At 49.4% G+C, this 19,476-nt stretch overlaps 2 protein-coding genes across 2 annotated transcripts in view; one reads left to right on the forward strand and one right to left on the reverse strand.

The window, feature by feature from the left end:
• Positions 1–11,046, forward strand: part of COPG2 (COPI coat complex subunit gamma 2) — a 24,484-nt gene extending 13,438 nt beyond the window's left edge. The window contains exons 14-24 of the mRNA XM_053978952.1: positions 150–393; positions 3,210–3,285; positions 4,160–4,263; positions 4,765–4,890; positions 5,453–5,515; positions 5,891–6,030; positions 6,202–6,373; positions 7,620–7,717; positions 8,821–8,959; positions 9,067–9,165; positions 10,592–11,046. Coding sequence (XP_053834927.1) covers positions 150–393; positions 3,210–3,285; positions 4,160–4,263; positions 4,765–4,890; positions 5,453–5,515; positions 5,891–6,030; positions 6,202–6,373; positions 7,620–7,717; positions 8,821–8,959; positions 9,067–9,165; positions 10,592–10,722 — 1,392 coding nt within the window. The 3' untranslated portion in view covers positions 10,723–11,046. The remainder of the gene's footprint in view (positions 1–149; positions 394–3,209; positions 3,286–4,159; positions 4,264–4,764; positions 4,891–5,452; positions 5,516–5,890; positions 6,031–6,201; positions 6,374–7,619; positions 7,718–8,820; positions 8,960–9,066; positions 9,166–10,591) is intronic.
• MEST (mesoderm specific transcript) lies at positions 10,942–19,315 on the reverse strand. The gene is made up of 12 exons (XM_053978995.1): positions 19,247–19,315; positions 16,909–17,063; positions 16,329–16,408; positions 15,842–15,919; positions 15,305–15,441; positions 14,999–15,057; positions 14,477–14,517; positions 14,217–14,287; positions 13,419–13,520; positions 12,714–12,790; positions 12,234–12,297; positions 10,942–11,832 (listed from the first exon to the last, which is right to left on the reverse strand). Exons 2-12 carry the CDS (start codon positions 17,060–17,062, stop codon positions 11,715–11,717), a joined length of 981 nt encoding a protein of 326 aa, XP_053834970.1. The 5' UTR covers position 17,063; positions 19,247–19,315; the 3' UTR covers positions 10,942–11,714.
• Between the last annotated feature and the right edge of the window lie 161 nt (positions 19,316–19,476).

Below are 19,476 nucleotides of genomic sequence, written 5' to 3' on the forward strand. Positions count from 1 at the left end.
AGAATTCCCTGTGAGGTCATCCAGTCCACTTTCCCCCCCCCCAGTTTGTACAAATGATTGTTTTCTCCATGGGAAGCAGTCACTGAAGCGTGAAGGAGCTGAGCATCTCTCCAATCCAAGCCTCACTGTCCCTGATTCCCCTTTGCCAGGGTGGCTTTGAGTACAAGAGAGCCATTGTGGATTGTATCATCAGCATCATCGAGGAGAACCCTGAGAGCAAAGAGTCAGGCTTGGCTCACCTGTGCGAGTTCATCGAGGACTGCGAGCACACCGTGCTGGCCACCAAGATCCTGCACCTGCTGGGCAAGGAGGGCCCCAGGACCCCGTCCCCCTCCAAGTACATCCGCTTCATCTTCAACAGGGTGGTGCTGGAGAACGAGGCTGTGAGGGCTGGTGAGTGCAGCTCCAGGCCTGCAGTTCTGGCTCCTTGCTTTTTTCTCAACCTGGAAATGAAATTCCATATAATTTTTGTTAGGTGTCCTGGTTTAGGGCAAATTTGGGAGTGTCTCCAAAGGGGTTTCTCTAAAAAGCAGATTCAAGGGGCTGCACACCGTGTTGGCCACCAAGATCTTGCACCTTGAGGTGCAAGAGGAGGGCCCCACAGTGGTGCTGATGAATGAGGCTGTGAGGGCTGGTGAGTGCAGCTCCAGGCCTGCAGTTCTGGCTCCTTGCCTTTTTCTCAACCTGGAAATGAAATTCCATATAATTTCTAGTAAGGTGTCCTGGTTTAGGGCAAATCTGGGAGAAACTCCAAAGGGTTTAGAATCTTCAAAGGGCTTTCTCTAGGAAGGAGATTCAAGCAGCCCCACACCCTGCTGGCCACCAGTATTCAGTCTGATTTGCAAGGCCACCCTTTGAAACTTGTTTCCAGTTCCATTTCTCTCTCAGCAATGTCTGTCCCATTCCAGGGCATTTCTAAGCCAGCATTTCTCATCTCAAGGTTTGCATACAGCTGCACACTGTGTGAGCTTTCTGTCAGGCTTTGGGAATTCTCTACCAATCCATTTCCCACATTTCCCCCTCTCTCTCGAATGGAAAAAAATTTTGATAGCTTTGTTTATTGATTGCTGTGTACAGTGAAGCACACAAGGCACTATAATTAACATTGTCACTATAACAATCAATGCATATAAACCTATTTTGCAAAGCTCCTTTAGTGAAGGTGTTGTGGTGGCTTTAGTTTGAAATTGGGTGGAAATATTAATTTTGTGTATTGGTTTGGGTTTGTTCATTTCAGATATTTTAATTTTAAGATTTCTTGTTTTAATGTACTAAAGAGAATGGTAGGTTTAGGTGTTGGTTAATTACTACTGTATTTACTTCTTGTTGTGAGATAGGATTAGGAGAAAGGTAAAGCAGGTTTAAAACTTTTAAAAGGGTCCCACACCGTGCTGGCCACCAAGATCCAAGATATCCACCAAGATTTAAAGGTGGATATCTTAAAAAAAAAATCCTACAAATTCATTTCCCACATTCAGTAAAACCTCTCACTGTTCAGAAGAGATGACAAATTCAGAAAGTTCTTGTTGTGGGGTGTAGCTTGGCTCACCCAGTCTGTTATCAGTTCCTCCTGCACTGGAAAATGTGTCCTGGGCCCTGGTGGGCCACAGGTGTGAGCTCCAGGTGTTCTTCTGGGTGTTCAGTCCAGAGCAGGTTTAAACAGTTCCAAGAAAAAGAAAAGCCACAGTCTGAGCAAATTCTCTGCCTCAGCCAGCTAAAAAAAACTAACTAAAAAGCAAAGGAGAGCTCTGTCCTGCTGTCCATGCAGAGAGCACAGTCCAGGAGCAGGAATGTGGAGCAGTGCAGGTTCTGAAAACAAACTGGGTGCTTCTTCTTCCCTCCCTTTGTCCTCAAAACCAACCTTAAAGGTGTAAAACTGAATATCCAGCATAAACAGAACAGATAATTGGGGATACAAGCATCATAAAGTCACCCCAGGACAGGAGGTAATACAAGTACAGGTTTTTATTTGCCCTTCAGGGGCAGTTATGGAAAGATGTCTACAAAAGGCTGCTCACCCAGGGTGGTACATTTGTATAGGTTTTAAGAAATGAGTAGAATTGATTAAAAAAAAGCACCAATTAAGAGGACAAGTGATGATGCAGTTTTCTCCCAGGTCAAGTCTTTTTTTTTCTGGAGTCTTCTCCTTGTGTTTTGTTCATAAGAATGTATTTCAGAGAGTTCTTCTTTTTCTTGGTTCCCAAGAAAAAACAAGATAGCATTGGAATTTTGTGTTCTTCAAGCTTGGAATTCTAGAATTTGTATTTTTACTTAGAGAAAGGCCATGGAAAATTACTGAAAAAAAACTTAGCCACTAATATAATAAACTATAGAGCTACAAATATATATGCAAAGAATCCAAAAAAACATTTAAAGGAAAAAAAGGCAAAACCAAAACAGCATCAGGCTGAGCTCTGCTAGAATTCCCTGAAGCTGGGTTTGGAGTGTGGGGAGTGATGGTTCTTCCCCAGTCCCTGTGCAGAGCTGTGGAGGTGATTTTATCCTGAGGTTGTTCTATCCTCAGATTATCTTGACCTCCTGCTTCAGAACACAAATAATATACTTATTTATTTATATTTATATATTTGTTTGTTGGTGATATAGTAATTTACTATAATAAATTCTATAATTCTCTAATTAAACATTTATAATATATTTCTAGCAAATAATATATTGGTTCTAGGCCCTTTGCACGCCTGCTGCAATTTAAGGTAGTACATGAGGAGGGGACACTGCTACTTCCCTGTTGAATGTCACTGTCATAAGTTTGTACTTCCTGAATCAGCTTCCTCTTCTTTCTGGGTGGGGATTTTCTCCAAGCTGAAATGTGATGGTTTTGGAGAGGCAGCTCCAAGTGGTTGCTGAGGAGTTTGAGCTCTTGCCTTGGTCACCACTGGATGCTGGTGTGGAAAAGAGATTTATCAGGAGTGGGAGCTGCTGCAAATGGCAGAAGGGCCAACAGCTGGAATGTTCCACAGAGCTTCAGCAAATATCTGACTGAGAATTCCCTCAGAACAGGTTTTCAGAGCTGTTAAGCTGATCTTGATCACAGAACTGTTTCCATGTGGGAATACAGGAACAGTCGAGTCTTTCCATGTCATTGAAAGGTTTATGGTGTGGAAGTGCTGTGTAAATTGAAAATTCAGGACTGTGAGAATGTGTTTGTGCAGACCTTGGGCTCCTCTGACACCTCCCCGTTCTCTCTGCAGCTGCTGTCAGTGCTTTGGCAAAGTTTGGGGCACAGAATGAGAATCTGCTTCCCAGCATCCTGGTGCTGCTGCAGAGGTGAGTGGGGCTGGCTGAGCCTCTGGTGACACTCTGGCCTGCAAACAAGGTCACAGCAGGCTGGGACTGGCACTGAGGTTGGCAATCCCAGCTGGGGATTGGGAAAATGCCTCTCCCACCTTGCCTGCGTGGCTGGAGGGAGCAGAGCACTGCTGGAGGAAGAAGAGAGATGGAAGGAAGGATCACAAGGAAGTGAAGGATGGGATTAGTCATGGAAATGTGTGATTTGGTCTGAGGACATTGCTCAGGGGGTAATAAATCACAGAGTCATTGACTGCTTTGGGTTGGAAGAGCTTAAAACTCATCCAGTGCCACCCCTGCCATGGCAGGGCTCCTTCCACCGTGCCAGGGTGCTCCAAGCCCCATCCAGCCTGGCCTTGGATCTTCCAGGGCTCCAGGAGTAGCTGCAGCTGCCAAGGCCTCCCCATCCTCACAGACAGGAATTTCTTGCTCACATCCAACCTAAATCTCTTCTAGTTTGAAGTTGCTCCCCCTTGTCCTATCAATATCTGCCCATATAAAAAGTCACCCTCCCACTACAGAGGGAGCATTTCTACATGTGAGCATTTTTAACACCCCTTGAAGCAAGAAAATTCCTATCCGGGTTCCTCAGAAATAATATTTGTGTTTCCAGAGTCTATGGGTGTTCCCATGTCACAGGTTCATGTTTCTTCTTAAGACATGTGGTATTAATGACTTAATTGAAATTAAACCAACTCCTGTGTTGTACAAACACATTTTTGCACAGTTGGAAAATCTCTGGAGGGAGCTCTGACTGTCACTGCAGTATCAAAGGCAGTTTTCTCAGTGCCATTTTTAGCTCAGCTCTCTGATGTCCAGAGCTGGCTGACATTGTCCCCTTGTCCCCAAACAGGTGCATGATGGACAGCGACGATGAAGTCAGGGACAGGGCAACGTTCTACTTGAATGTCCTGCAGCAGAGACAGCTGGCCCTGAATGCTGCCTACATTTTTAATGGTCTGTGAGAGAAAGGAAACCACTCAGAGCTGTTCATTCACATGTTTTTTCTGGCCTTAGCACTTCCATGCCAAGAGCTTGTGCTGAGATTGGAAGATTTAGCAATCTAAACCTGTCCAGCCTGGCCTTGGACACTCCCAGGGATCCAGGGGCAGCCCCAGCTGCTCTGGGAATCCTAAATAATCTGAATTTGGGAAGCATGATCTGGGAAATGGAGCCAGGAGTATGACCTGGCTTTCATTTCTTGATTTTTGCTCCATCTTTTCCAATCCAAAGCGAGGCTAAGGGTTGGTTATAAAAATACTTTGTCCGTGATTGAAAATTCATGTGAGCAGAGGATTTAATTAATCCATGTAAAATTCTTGGGAACTGTTTAGGCTTGGCAATTTTGTGTCATCTTCAGAGCAGCTTTTTTTTTCTGCTTTGCCTGTTTTGTGTTTCCTGTGGATCAGCAGTGCCTGGGCTCTTAAAATGGAAATTTTCTGCCTTTCTCCTCTGCAGGGCTGACAGTCTCTGTTCCTGGGATGGAGAAGGCCCTGCACCAGTACACACTGGAGCCCTCAGAGAAACCCTTTGACATGAAAACTGTTCCCCTGGCTACAGCTCCCATCTTTGAACAGAAAGCAGGTAACACCCACATGGATGGCAACGGGCTGAGGCAAGGCTCAGAGCCTTGTTGTTCTGATCTCATTAGCAGGGACAAATCTGTGCATAATCAGCATTTATTGGTTCCCAGCCTTTGGAAAAAGGCCATTCCAGGAGCTCTCAGTCACTTCTTTGGCTTTTTTCCATGTCCTTGCACAATTCTTGAGCAACTTCATTTAGCACAACCAGCTTTGGGGTTCTTTTTTTTTTTCTCCCCTCTCCTCCTTTCATTTTTTTTTTTTTTCAGGTCTAAGGTGTGATTTATTCCTCATTACTCAGACTTGCTTTCTTCTACTTTCAATCCAGTATTTCCACACTAAAAATAAATAAATAAATAAAAAAGATATTTCATTGTGTGAGGAGCCAGACTGGCAGTGGTGTTAGCAGCAGAATGTGAGAAACATATAAAGAATATAATAAATATAAGGAAGATACTGTGAGGAAGACAATATAAGGAATATTTAGTGGAGACTTACTGGCATTTAAACCTCCTGCATGGTTTAGTTGAGACAGAGCATAAAGTCTTTGCTTTTTTTCTCCACAGAGATTGCCCTGGTGACCAGCAAACCTGAGAAAGTGGCTCCCTCACGCCAGGATATATTTCAAGGTAGGAGAGATCAGTGGCTGTCCAGAGCTACAGGAGAGCTGCAGAGGGACTGGGGACAAGGCCTGCAGGGACAGGACACAGGGAATGGCTCCCACTGCCAGAGGGCAGGGATGGATGGGAGATTGGGAATTGGGAATTCCTGGCTGGGCTGGAATTGCCAGAGCAGCTGGGGCTGCTCCTGGATCCCTGGAATGTCCAAGGCCAGGCTGGACACTGAGGCTGGAGCAGCCTGGGACAGTGGGAGGTGTCCAGGGAGTGGAACTGAATTATCCTTGATGTCCCTTCCAACTCAAACCATTCTGGGATTCTCTGAAGTGTTGAATGATAGCAGGATCAGAGCCTGTCCCTGCTGATCTTCTTTTCCTTCCTGCACAGAACAACTGGCAGCCATCCCAGAATTTAAGGGCCTGGGTCCTTTGTTCAAATCCTCTGAGCCAGTGCAGCTCACAGAAGCAGAAACAGAGTATTTTGTTCGCTGCATCAAACACGTGTTCCCAACCCACATCGTTTTCCAGGTGAGAGAACCCACCCCCTTTTCCCAGGGCCCAGCAGGATTTGGCAGAATTGATCAAAACACAGGAAATGTGCTGCATGCCATGGAGGATTTCAGCTGATTTTGGACAGGGGGGGAATACTCTGGTTGAGGATGTGTTGGCAAGTCCTTTTCCCTGTGTTTGCTGCTGCAGTTTGACTGCACAAACACCTTGAATGATCAGCTCCTGGAGAGAGTGACGGTGCAGATGGAGCCATCAGATGGTTATGATGTGATCTGCTGCATCCCAGCTCCCAGCCTGGCCTACAACCAGCCTGGCATGTGCTACACCCTGGTCAGGATCCCCCAGGATGACCCCACTGCAGGTGAGAAATTGTGCCCCACAAATCCCTCAAATGAAGGTTTTGGGGAATGCCAGGAGTTGGGGGTGTGGGGTTTGGCTCATCCTGAGGTCCTTGGATTTTTCTTTTCTGTGTGCGTGGTGGTTTTAGTTTGAACTGGGTGGAAATATTAATTTTGTGTAGTGGTTTTGGTTTGTTAATTTGAAATTTCGTTAATTTTAAGATTTTTTTTGGTTAAGGTATTAAAGAGTGTGGTGGGTTTTGATTATTAATGTATTTACTTCTTGTGAGATAGGAGGAAGGTAAAGCAGCTTTAAAACTTTAAAAGGGCATAAAGAAAATTTTATTAACAGAAGGGTATAAAGGAAAATTTATTAACAGTAACTAAAAGAAAGAGTAATAAGAATTAGAATACAATTTTTAGAATACTTTTTTACGTGTACAACTTCTCAGTAGTTCCACAAACTCTCAGTTACACAAAATCTGTTACATCACTGCCATAGATACCACCACAGAGTGTCACAAGTGCTGCTTTTTAGCAAAATAACTTTTATAAGTAATCAGTGGTGTTGGAGGATTAAAAATGGGATGTTAAAGAGGATTGCAGAGCATGCAGGTAATGGAAACTTGGATTTATGGCCTGGAATCAATGGAAGGAACACATTTAAAACCATGGATGTTTGGTAGTGTTCAGGAACAGAATCAGTAAAAGGAAAATGCAGACAGAATAAAAATATTCCTAATTTGAGGCTTTATTTAATGGACTAATTAATTTTTTCCTCTCTTTAGAGAATCAGAAACTACTAAAAAATATATGAATGAAATTTTCTTGGATGTGAAACTTCCCATTCTTTTCTTACTCTCACTTAAACACCACTGGGTTTGCAGTTATTTAACATGACTTATCAGTGGAGTGGAATTTTAAGTTATTTTAATACCAGAGAAGAGTAGAAATAATCTGAATTTCCTAAACTGTTGGTTTGGATGATATTCCATTTGTCAGAAATCCTTGTGGAATTTTTCCTGGTGGCTGCTGCTGGATTTCATGGCAGCATTTGGAATCAGTGATTTGTTACCCCTGGACCTCTCCTGAGCTCCTCCTTTGGCCTTTATTTTAAAATCAAAGGGAAAAATGATATTAAAGTGCTCTGTCCCAGCCACATCGGTATTCCTGGGGGAAAACTGATGGATATTGCAGCCTCTTTTTGGGAAGAGAGGGCTCCAGCAGAGGAATCTTCCCCAGTTATCCAGGATTTCTGTCTCTTCCCAGTCACTTGTACCTTCAGCTGCACCATGAAGTTCACGGTGCGGGACTGCGACCCCAACACGGGGGTGCCAGAAGAGGATGGGTATGAGGATGAATATGTGGTGAGTCCAGGATTTGTTCCCTATTCCCCATTCTCACTAATTTGGGATAAATGTGACCATTGGGTCAAGTTTCCTCTCAATCCTGAAATCAATCAATCTGCCTGAAACAGCAAAATACTGTAGAATGTCATTTCTAGATCCTTCCCCAAATCTGTCAAGGTTTTAGTGCCCTGTGGAATGGAATTTGTGGGGACAGAGAGGAGGGAAGGAAGAAATAACTTCCATTGTCTGTTTTCAGAATTGTGCTGCAGTCTTTCCACCCCAAACATTGGGATTTTTGTTAATTGTGTGGTCAACGATAGGGATAGAGTCAGATTTCAGGAAGTATTGGAGGAAATAAAGGCTCCTTCTGGAGCTGTGCTGGGGGTGCTCACCTGGAGAGGAGAAGGATCCAGGGAGAGCTTCCAGCACATTCCAGGCCCTAAAGGGGCTCCAGGAGAGCTGCAGAGGGACTGGGGACAAGGCCTGCAGGGACAGGACACAGGGAATGGCTCCCACTGCCAGAGGGCAGGGATGGATGGGATCTTGGGAATTGGGAATTCCTGGCTGGGCTGGAATTGCCAGAGCAGCTGGGGCTGCCCCTGCATCCCTGGAATGTCCAAGGCCAGGCTGGGCACTGGGGCTGGAGCAGCCTGGGACAGTGGGAGGTGTCCCTGCCATGGCAGGGGTTGGAACTGGATCATCTTGAAGATCCTTCCAACCCAAACCATCCTGGAATTCCATGGATTCTGAGGAAGTCTCTCCATGGAAGAAGTCCAGGAGGGGCTGTAGAGGCTTTGACCCATCAAGTGATGGCCTCATTTTCTGCTCTCCTTTAGTCTCACAGATGTTTTGTATAAATATTTTTAAGGTTTACAGATTAATAAATAAATACTATTTATATATTCATCATAAATACTATTTCCCCTCTTAAATAAAAAGTATTTCCCCATAAATAACCATAAATACTATTTCCCATCTTTTTAGAAGCTATTATGGTATGGTTCTCCTGGAATTAAAACCAGCATTGTCTTGCCAAAATGCTGTAGGCTCTTTTTCCCTTTCCAAGGTGAGGATTATTTCCATAACTGGCCTGAAAATTTCCTTTTTTTTTTTCCTCCCAGTTGGAAGACTTGGAGGTGACAGTGTCTGATCATCTCCAGAAGGTTTTAAAGCCCAACTTTGCAGCTGCCTGGGAAGAGGTGGGCGATGACTTTGAGAAAGAAGAAACCTTTGCACTCAGTTCCATCAAAACCCTGGATGGTGAGATAATCCCTCATTTATTGATCACCCACCTGCCACGCTGGGGTTTTATTTAGTGCAGTAAATAATTACCTGGAATGATTTTCTTCTTCAATCTCTGAATGCAGAAGCTGTCAATAACATCATCAAGTTCTTGGGCATGCAGCCCTGTGAGAGGTCAGATAAAGTGCCAGAAAACAAAAATTCTCACACCCTCTACTTGGCTGGTAAGTGTTCCTGCTGCTGAATTTCATGTTTCCATGTCCCCACGGATTTTTCTAAACGAAGGGAAATGGTTTAGGAGATCCTGTTGTTATTTTGGGAGTTTTTTCTCTGTAGAAAGAGTTTTTTTCTCTGAAGTGACCCAGTGTGTTGAATGCAGCTGGTCCTAACTTGGAGACCTCTGCCTTGGATGTGCTCAGGCCAAGCTCTTGGAATGGGGAGATTCCATCTGTGGGAATGGTGGAGAATCTCTGATTTGGGAACTTGCAGAGCAGACAGAATTGAATCCCTTAAATGCATGAGCTTATGTCAGAAGGATAATTCTGGGAGGGTCTTATTCTCAACTTCCTGGTGCTAAAGACACATCCTGAGTTGCCCTGCAGCACCCACAACTTCTTCTAGAATCATGGAATGGTTTAGGTTGGAAAAGCCCTCTGAGGTCATCAAGTTCAACCATTCCCAGCACTGCCAAGGCCACCACTGACCCATGTCCCCAAGTGCCACATGCACAGGGCTTTGAAATCCCTCCAGGAATGGGGGCTCCACCCCTGCCCTGGGCAGCTGTGCCAGTGCTGCACAGCCCTTTCCATGAAGGAATTTTCCCTAAAATCCCCCCCAGACCCTCCCCTGGCCCAGCCTGAGGCCGTTCCCTCTCCTCCTGTCCCTGTTCCCTGGAGCACAGCCCGACCCCCCCGGCTGTCCCCTCCTGCCAGGGACTTGTGCAGAGCCACAAGGTCCCCCCTGAGCCTCCTTTGCTCCAGGCTCAGCCCCTTCCCAGCTCCCTCAGCTTCTCCAGACCCTTCCCAGCTCCTTCCCTGGACACCCTCCATCCCCTCAGTGGGGCTGGGGAATGCTCCCATCACTCAAACCCCGTCTTTATTCCAAGGCCAGGTTGGACGGGGCTTGGAGCACCCTGGGATGGTGGAAGATGTCCCTGTCTGTGGCACGGGGTGGCACTGGGTGATCCTTCAAGTCCCTTCTCACCCAAACCATTCCATGATCCCGTGAAAGGGGAGGATGGGAAGGTTTAGGATGTCCCCTCCTGGCAGGGACTTGTGCAGAGCCACAAGGTCCCCCCTGAGCCTCCTTTGCTCCAGGCTCAGCCCCTTCCCAGCTCCCTCAGCCTCTCCAGACCCTTCCCAGCTCCTTTGTCCCTTCCTTGGACACTCTCCAGCCCTTCCAGGTCTCTCCTGTCCATGGCTGTCCCCAGAATTCCAGGGTGTCCCTCAGGGGCACAGCCCAGGTGCCATTGGCCACTTGCCCAGCTGGGGATGTCCAGCCACTGTCACCAGCACCCCCAGGGCCTGTCCCAGCTTTCCAGGCTGGAGCATTCCATGGGGTTGTGACCCACGTGCAGAACCTGGCTGCCCTGGGTCAGGACTGCATCCCTGAGCCTTTCCAAAGTGACCTCTCCCTGTTGCTTTGTCCCAGGTGTGTACAGAGGTGGCTGTGACGTGCTGGTCAGGTCCAGGCTGGCACTCGGGGACGGTGTGACCATGCAGGTGACAGTCAGGAGCAAGGACGAGACGTCCGTCGATGTCATCCTGGCTTCCGTGGGCTGAGAGCTCCAGCAGTGCAGTTCCTGGAATTGCCCCTTTTTCCTGACTGTCCTTCTGCATGTCGTTTTTATTCCTCAATTTGGGAAATCTTTTGTATGATGTTCATTAGTGGCTGGCTGGTACTGAGCCATTCCCATGCCCCTTCCCTCGTTGTCACACAATTCCCACCTAACTTATGGCATCTCAACCAGGGAAGAGAAAAGAAGATGTGAAACAACGGAATCAGATTTTTGTCAAAATTGCTTTTTATTAACAGAAAATAAACACTGGTTCAAGTGGTGGAATTCATATGAATTACTGTTAATAAAATAGAAATTTTTGTTCTAATTCTGTCTGCTCCAGTACAGAAAAAATATCCCATAATGGCTGTTTATAAAGCAAAAACCCCTTATTCCTAAAGGGATGCTATTAAATTCCCAACATGAATAGTTGAAAACCACCCCAAACCTCCAAATTTGCAATATTTTTGTGACTGTCTCTTCTTCCACACAGAAAAATCAATGTACAGAAGGAGATTAAACTCCATCTCTTGAGGCAGATTCAATTCTCTGAGCTTTATGTCAGGTAATAACCAAACCTCAGGGCAGCCTTTTCCTGGATTCAAATTGGGAAAAATCCCATATGGAAAACTGGGAAGGGAAGGGGGACAGAGGGATTTTGTGAGGGAACTTCTGCCTCTCCCTGCTGATGAAGTGGTTGTTTCTTCCCAAGTCAGGGTGATGAAGGAAGTAAGAAATTCTGATTTCATGTTCATTTAAACCTCTGCCTCTCTAAATAGAGAGTTAAGCTGGGCAAGAAGGGGAGTGCAGGGCTGGAAGAGCTGCCAGCATCCTGCTTTTCCCCTCATTTTTCCAGCTGTCCAAGGATTTAACTCAATTTGGCAGCCCAGGATGAGGGTGAGAGCGCAGTGTTGGATTTGGGAGAGAAAAATCAATGTTTCTTCCTGCCCCCAAAGCCTGACTCTAAGCAAAGAGTGAGAGCTGAGCTGCAGCAGCTCAGAAGGAGTTGATGAAGTTCAGATAGGCATTCAGAAATCCCATGGGATCCTCCAGCTGGGGATAGTGGCTGATGTGGTCATCCAGCACGGACACTGTGGACATGGGAAGCACCTTCCTGGTGGAAGAACAGAGCAAGGCTTAAGCACAGGAATTGCTGCAGACTCAGCCCTCTTGCACAGCCAGGATTCTGCCCATTTTTGGGATTAAAAAAAGCCTGGAGCAGCTCCATCTGACCCCTTCCAAGTGCTGGATTTCCTTCAGGTTAGTTTGGAGGAGGAGACTTCCTCAGGAAACAAATGTCCCCTGTGTGGTTTTAAAATGGATCATGACTGAAAATCCTGATTTTGGTGCCTAAAATGCAGAACCAATTTCCAAACTGCTCTGACTGAACCACCTGGCTGTGAAGGTGCCAGTGGGAATTAAAAACAGCTTCCTTGAGGATGGAATTGAAGGAATAGCCAGGCAAAATATCCCTTGGAATGAAGCCCCAGCTGCACATTCCCATTTTTGTCTTACTTGTAAAGCTGGAGGAACTCCGGGTGTGGATTCACAGGGTCCAGGGGCCCGTAGATGAGATGCACTGCAAGGGAAGCACAGACAGAGATTTTATATCCATAAATTAATGGATTCATTAATTAGAACATCCCCAAGGAGACCTGCAGGAGTGTTCCCTCCTCACACAAAGCCTGGGAAGCTTCCAGTGGAGCACTGAACAAAAACAGCTCTGAATGGGCTTCTGCTGGTGTGCCCTGGGGTCAAGTCCAGCCTCCAACCCCCAAATTTTTCCCTGGTTGCAACTTTTTTTTTTTTAAAGCTCCTCAACTTCCCTGGAGCAGCACTTGGAGAACCAGCTGTGAACCAGGGAACGTTGTCTCTGCTGCAAAGCTGGGTTTGAGCTCAGAATAACGAGAGGCTGATGAGTGGAAAGGAGGCTGGAAGCGAGGGGGGCAATTCCCAAAAATCCCAAGCAGTAAAAAGGAATGGATTCCTACTCACATGGGACCGAGGTAGACATCAAAGCCCCAACCCAGCGCTCTCTGTGCTTCTTTCTCTGGTTTATGTACTGCAAAATACTGAAGGAAGGAAGGACAAGTCCTTGTCATGCAGTGGATGCTGCCCAGCCTGGAATTTGCTCCCAGGGCTGTGGACACAATGAGATCCAGGTGGGATCTGCATCTCCCGTGGGAATCCAGGACCACACCATCATCCCTGGGCTCAGGGACTCTGTTCTCCCACTGGGGGAAGGGGAGACAAGGAGCTGAGCTCAACCACCAGCCCAAGAGCCTTCTGAAAGCCACAAACTGGAAGAAACACGTCCTTCCAAAATTGCCAAGCTGAAGATTCGGGATTGGGACTTCTGGGAATGGTCCAGAAGGTTCAAATCCAGAGGCAAATCTCTCCTGGGACAATGCTGCTCAAATACCTGCCACAGATTGGGCTCCAAACCCCCCCCAAATCCAAACCCTTGACTTCCAAAGAAAAAAATCCACATCTCAGATCCAACTCCAACCTTCATTTCCCTGCCTTGCATCATCCCAGAGAATCCCTACTCCAACATCACCCCCCAGCTCTTTCTTGGGATGTAATGTTGATCCCACACTCCAAAAGCAGCAGCTGGAAGTTCTGGAGAGCCTGGCTGAGCTCCAGGAACCTCGGAGCAGGTGTGACATTCAGCTCATGCAGGAATTCATGCCGAGGTACCTGTCCATAACGAGATTCCCGTCGTTATTCCGCACTGCCGTCCACATATCCCAGAATTCTGCCTGGGAGGGCTGCGTGTAGGGCCCAAAAACTGCCCTGAGCCTGGAAAAAAATGGAATTTGGAGAGACACGGCAGCAGCTGTGTCAGGGAACCACTCAAAAACTACTCGAGGGCAAAAAATTCCAGCACTTCCAGTTTCCACAGCAAAGCTCCATGTGCCAAGATGTCCCCCAAGTAAGTTGGATGGCCTGAAAGGGCTTTTTTTGGAAAAAAAAAAAAAAAAGAGGGTTTTTAACACTGCTAAAAATATGAAAATCTGATTGTGCAGGGCCTTTGTTGCCTCTGAAATGTGTAATTCCAACACTTGTGGAGAGGAGGATTCCAGTGTCCAGGGAAAAGTTGTTTGGTTTATTTTTAAACTGAAGTGCTTGGCCAGTGTGGAGAGGGAATGGTGCAGAGGTCAATCCCACCTCTCCAGGGCCAGTGCCAGGGAATCTGCTCCCTGCCAAATCCCTGATTTATGGAATCATGGAATGGTTTGGGTTGGAAGGGAATTTAAGGATAATTCATTCCCACCCCCTGCCATGGACAAGGACACCTCCCACTATCCCAGGGTGCTCCAACCTGGCCTTGGACACTTCCAGGCATCCAGGGGCAGCCACAGCTGCTCTGGGAATTCTATTCCAGGGTCTCCCCACCCTTCCAGCCAGGAATTCCTTCTCATTCCTGCATTTCCCCTTCCCCACTTGGTTCACATCCTTATGGATTGTGCCCAGCACCCCTGAGACCCGACTCACCCTCCGGAGAAGAAGAAGAAGTTCATCAGCCGCAGGAGGATGGGGGACAGCAACCCCCCATCCTTGAGGAGCTTGGGAAGAAAGGGGAAAAAGGAGGGAGCACAACACGGCATCGGACACGCGGATAAATCCATGGAGAGCTTTTCCCATCACGCCCAGCCCAGACCCTTGAGGTGTCCATGGGATGCGACAGCAGCGCTCCAAGGGGTGTTTGTTTGGGATTTTGGGATTCAGCATGACTGGAGAGGGGAGCAGCTCACCTTCTGGATGAAGCGGGGGTAGTACGCTTCGGGAAAAATCCCTGGAAGGACATCAAAAGAACGGAGCTGTAAGGCTGGAAGTGTTTTGCTCCACATCTCCCACGTTGTCCCCCTTCACGGTGCCATGAAAGTGGCCCAGGGAGCCCCAGGACTGATGCTCCCAGTTAATTACAGCACCCTTGATTGCAATCCTTGGGATTTGGGTGATGGAGATGGGAGAAAGCCAATCCATCCCATGGATCCCCATCCCATGTGTTCCCATCCCATGGATTCCCATCCCATGAATTCCCTTCCCACGGATCCCCATCCCATGGGTTCCTCTCCCATGGAACCCCATCCCGTGTGTTCCCATCCCATGGATCCCCTTCCCACGGATCCCCATCCCATTGATTCCTATCCTGTGGGTTCCCATTCCATGGCTCCCATCCCATGGATCCCCATCCCATTGATTCCTATCCTATGGATCCCCATCCCATGGGTTCCCATCCCATGGATCCCCATCCCACCCTGGACAAACCTTACCTCCGTTGGACAAACAGAGGCTGTTGATCAAGATGCTTCCAGTTTTGTTGTGCTCATACCTGGGGACAGCAGAGAAGAAGGTGAAACACGACCAAACCTCTCCGGGCTCCAAGAAATGACCGAGCAGGAGCTCAAATTGTGTCGGATCATCTCCGTTTCCTTTGGGAATTGGACGGACAGAAGCCTTGGATGTGCCCTGAGACACCTCAGGCACAAGGAGAAGGGGATTCTGCACCATGTCCTTCCACTTATCTGCTGGAAATCGTCTTGGTGGAGACAACAAAGGGCAGGAGGGGTGGCAGGGACCTGTGGAGCAGCTCCTGGGCCACCGTGTCCCCGTAATCGTGGGACAGGAGGTTGATCCGCTGGTGCCGGAGCCCGAGGTGTCGCAGCAGCCCCTCCACGATGGTGGCCTGCTCGAAGATGGAGTAGCCATGGGGCCTCTGTAAAAGTGGGAGAGGGGTCCCAGTGAGAGCCTGACCCAGGAGGAGCCCACAGATTCCAGAATAAATGCTCCAAGGGAGGAATGTGGAATTATGGAATATGGAAAGAAGAAGCTTGTGAGCCCAGACTCGGCGGTTGGGATGTCCTCTGATGTCCACAAGGCCATGGGAGCATTGTCCATGCTCCAGAGGGGTCAAGGTGCATTTTGGAATTCCATCAAACCTAGCTGAAGGTCCACCAGAAACCTTCCCTATCCCTTCCACTGTTGTAATGACTTATCCCTTTTCCAGAGGTAAATGGGAGGAGAAAAACCAATTTTTCTCTCGGATGACAAAAAACAATTTTCTGGAGTGCTGGGCCGAAAAGCAACCATGAAAATCCTCATCCCAGGGTACTCACAGGCTTGTCACTGAATCCAAATCCGAGGAAATCCAGGGCAATCACCCGGTGGAAGCGCTGGGTCAGCCCTTCCCAGATCTGGGAAGAGGAGAAACGCATTGAAAAAGCATCCAGCGGGAGCAGAGGATGGAAAGATCTGCAGTGATGAGCAGCCATGGATGGACGTGCTCCTCCCCACCATCCCAGCAGAACACTGCAGCTCCAAGAAAACAGCAGCAGGTCAAAATTTCCCCAGTAAACAGCCACACCATCCCCACCAAAAAAAGCCCAAAAGGAATTGTTGTGGCTCTTTTCCTGGACTGTGGGATGTGGAAAGAGCTTGGATTTCACACTGGGAGAGGAACAAGGTGATATCCTGGAGCACGGTGGTGCCTCCGGCAGAAATCAGGAATTCTCCTCTGGAGCATGGCCCACCCCTGCTGTGCTGCCTGCTCATCCCCAGGAGGTGAAAATCCTGGGATTTGCTGTCAGATTCCAACCCCCTCACCTTGCTCCAGTCGTAGCTGGACGTTGGGAAGCCGTGCAGGAGCACCACGACGTCAGAGCTGCCGACGGCGCCGCTGGAATCTGTGGGGACAACGGGACACCTCAGGGTCAGCTCTTCCCAAAATCCCTCCCTTCTAGGACAGGAATTGCTCCCTTCCAGAACGGGAATTGAGTCCATCCCACTGGGAATCCACCTCTCCCTCTGCTCCTCAAAACCAAGGATGGGTTTGAGTCCCACCACAGCTTCCCTTCGGAAACCTCACCGTCTCCGTGATCAATCCAGGGATTGATTTCAAATCTGTGGATTTTAAATCCATTGATTAAGGGATTTAATTAGCCCAGATTAATTCCAGCAGCCTCTGTGCTGCTGCAAAAAGGGTTTCCAGTGTCTTTTCCATGTTGGCATCCATTGGAGGATCTTGGGATCCTTCCCACCAAGGCACAAGAACCATCTTTCCCCAGTGAAACGTTCTGATCCATCCCTGGCGGATCCAGGATGGCAGAAACCAGCAGGGATTTGTCACCACCTGGCCCAGGTTTAGGAATGTCCCCATGGCCACCAAGGGATGGATGACTCTCACCTCTGTAGAAGATGTTCAGGTCCTTGTAGGTGAAGAAGCTTCCGGAGGATTTCCAGGAGCGGAGCGCCGGGGAAAGCTGGGGGGGTGGGATGTGCAGGTAGACGGCGAGGAGGGGCACGCCCAGCAGCCCCACCTGCAGCCACCACTCCTTCATCCTGCGGGACACAGCCGGGACACCGGGGTCACCCCGGAACTCCTGCATTGCCACTGAGCTCACCAGGCCTGGAGAAACCACATCCATGTCCCCAAAACTCCCCTGTTCCTATAACCCACCTCCATGTCCCCAAAACTCCCCTGTTCCTATAACCCACATCCACGTCCCCAAAACTCCCCCGTTCCTATAACCCACCTCCATGTCCCCAAAACTCCCCTGTTCCTATAATCCACCTCCATGTCCCCAAAACTCCCCCGTTCCTATAACCCACATCCACGTCCCCAAAACTCCCCTGTTCCTATAACCCACCTCCATGTCCCCAATACTCCCCTGTTCCTATAACCCACCTCCATGTCCCCAAAACTCCCCTGTTCCTATAACCCACCTCCATGTCCCCAATACTCCCCTGTTCCTATAACCCACCTCCATGTCCCCAATACTCCCCTGTTCCTATAACCCACCTCCATGTCCCCAAAACTCCCCTGTTCCTATAACCCACCTCCATGTCCCCAAAACTCCCCCGTTCCTATAATCCACCTCCATGTCCCCAAAACTCTCCCATTCCCATAACCCACCTCCATGTCCCCAAAACTCCCTCATTCCTATAACCCACACCCATGTCCCCAAAATTCCTTCATTCCCAGAACCCACCTCCATGTCCCAAAAACTCCCCATGTCCCCAAAACTCTCCCATTCCCACAACTTCCATGTCCCCAAAGCTCTCCCATTCCCATAACCCCTTTCCATGTCCCCAAAACTCCCCCATTCCCAGAACCTCCATGTCCCCAAAGCTCTCCCATTCCTATAACCTCCATGTTCCCAAAACTCCCCCATTCCTATAATCCCTCCTCCATGTCCCCAAAATTTCTTCATTCCCAGAACCCACCTCCATGTCCCCAAAACTCTTCCATTCCTATAACCCCTTTCCATGGCCCCAAAAGTCCCCCGTTCCTATAACCCACATCCATGTCCCCAAAGCTCTCCCATTCCCATAACCCCTTTCCATGTCCCCAAAACTCCCCCATTCCCAGAACCTCCATGTCCCCAAAGCTCTCCCATTCCTATAACCTCCATGTTCCCAAAACTCCCCCATTCCTATAATCCCTCCTCCATGTCCCCAAAATTTCTTCATTCCCAGAACCCACCTCCATGTCCCCAAAACTCTTCCATTCCTATAACCCCTTTCCATGGCCCCAAAAGTCCCCCGTTCCTATAACCCACATCCATGTCCCCAAAACTCTCCCATTCCCATAACCCTCCTCCATGTCCCCAAAACTCCCCCATTCCCAGAACCTGCGTGTTCCCAAAACTCCCCTATTCCTATAACCTCCATGTCCCCAAAACTCTCCCATTCCTATAACCCCTTTCCATGGCCCCAAAACTCCCCCATTCCCATGACCTGCATGTCCCCAGGGTGGCAGGTCCAGCAAACATTTGGGGTCTGAGAGGGAAGGTCGGTCTCATTTGGGGTCTGAGAGGGATTGGTGGGCCATTTGGGGTTTGAGGGAGAACAAGGATCCACTTTGGGGTCTGAAGGGGACTGTGGGGCCATTTGGGGTTTGAGGGGGAACGAGGGTCCACTTTGGGGTCTGAGAGGGATTGGTGGGCTATTTGGGGTTTGAGGGGGAACGAGGGTCCACTTTGGGGTCTGAAGGGGACTGTGGGGCCATTTGGGGTTTGAGGGGGAACATGGGGTCATTGGAAGGCTGTGGATCCGTAAGGGGTCTGAGGGGGGGTTGTGGACTCATGGGGTTTAGGTGGAAGGGGGCATGACCCCACTGAGTGTCCACGGGGGGCTATGGGGTCACTTGGGGGGGCCTTCAGTGGGACCATGGGCTAATTGGGGGGGTCCTGAGGGGGCCCTGGGGTCACTGCGGGGGTCAGGAGCTTATTGGGGTCTGGGGGGTCGTGACCCCAGCGGGGTTCAGGGAGTCAATGGCAGTCAAAGGGAGGGGACACGCCCACCGGAGCGGACACGCCCATCGGATGAGACACACCCATCAAAGCCCCGCCCACCGGAGCCACACCCCAGCAGACCCCGCCCACAGACCGAGCCCGGGACCCCCACCCCCCCCCTCCTCAGGCCACGCCCCCTCGCGGAGCGCGGGACGGGCGGGGCGGAGCCTCCGCGCGCGCTCCCGGCGGGGCGGGGCGTGGCCGCGGCCGCGCGCGCGCCGCTCTCACCTGCGCTCAGGTGCGGCCGCGGGCGCGCGCCGCCATCGCGCTCTCCCGGCGGGGCGGGGCGGGGCCGGAGAGGCGTGGCCCCCGCCCCGCGCATGCGCGGCTCCCCCCCCTCCCTTCACCTTCCCCGCCGCTTCCCGCCCGCCGCGTCCCTCGCGTTGCCGGGCGACGCGCGCGCTCCCCGCGGCGCGGCCTCTGATTGGCTGCGGGCGCGGCGGGCGGCCAATGGCGGC

The sequence above is a fragment of the Vidua macroura genome, chromosome 5, assembly GCF_024509145.1.
Source record: "Vidua macroura isolate BioBank_ID:100142 chromosome 5, ASM2450914v1, whole genome shotgun sequence".
NCBI classification, from domain to species: Eukaryota; Metazoa; Chordata; class Aves; order Passeriformes; family Viduidae; genus Vidua; species Vidua macroura.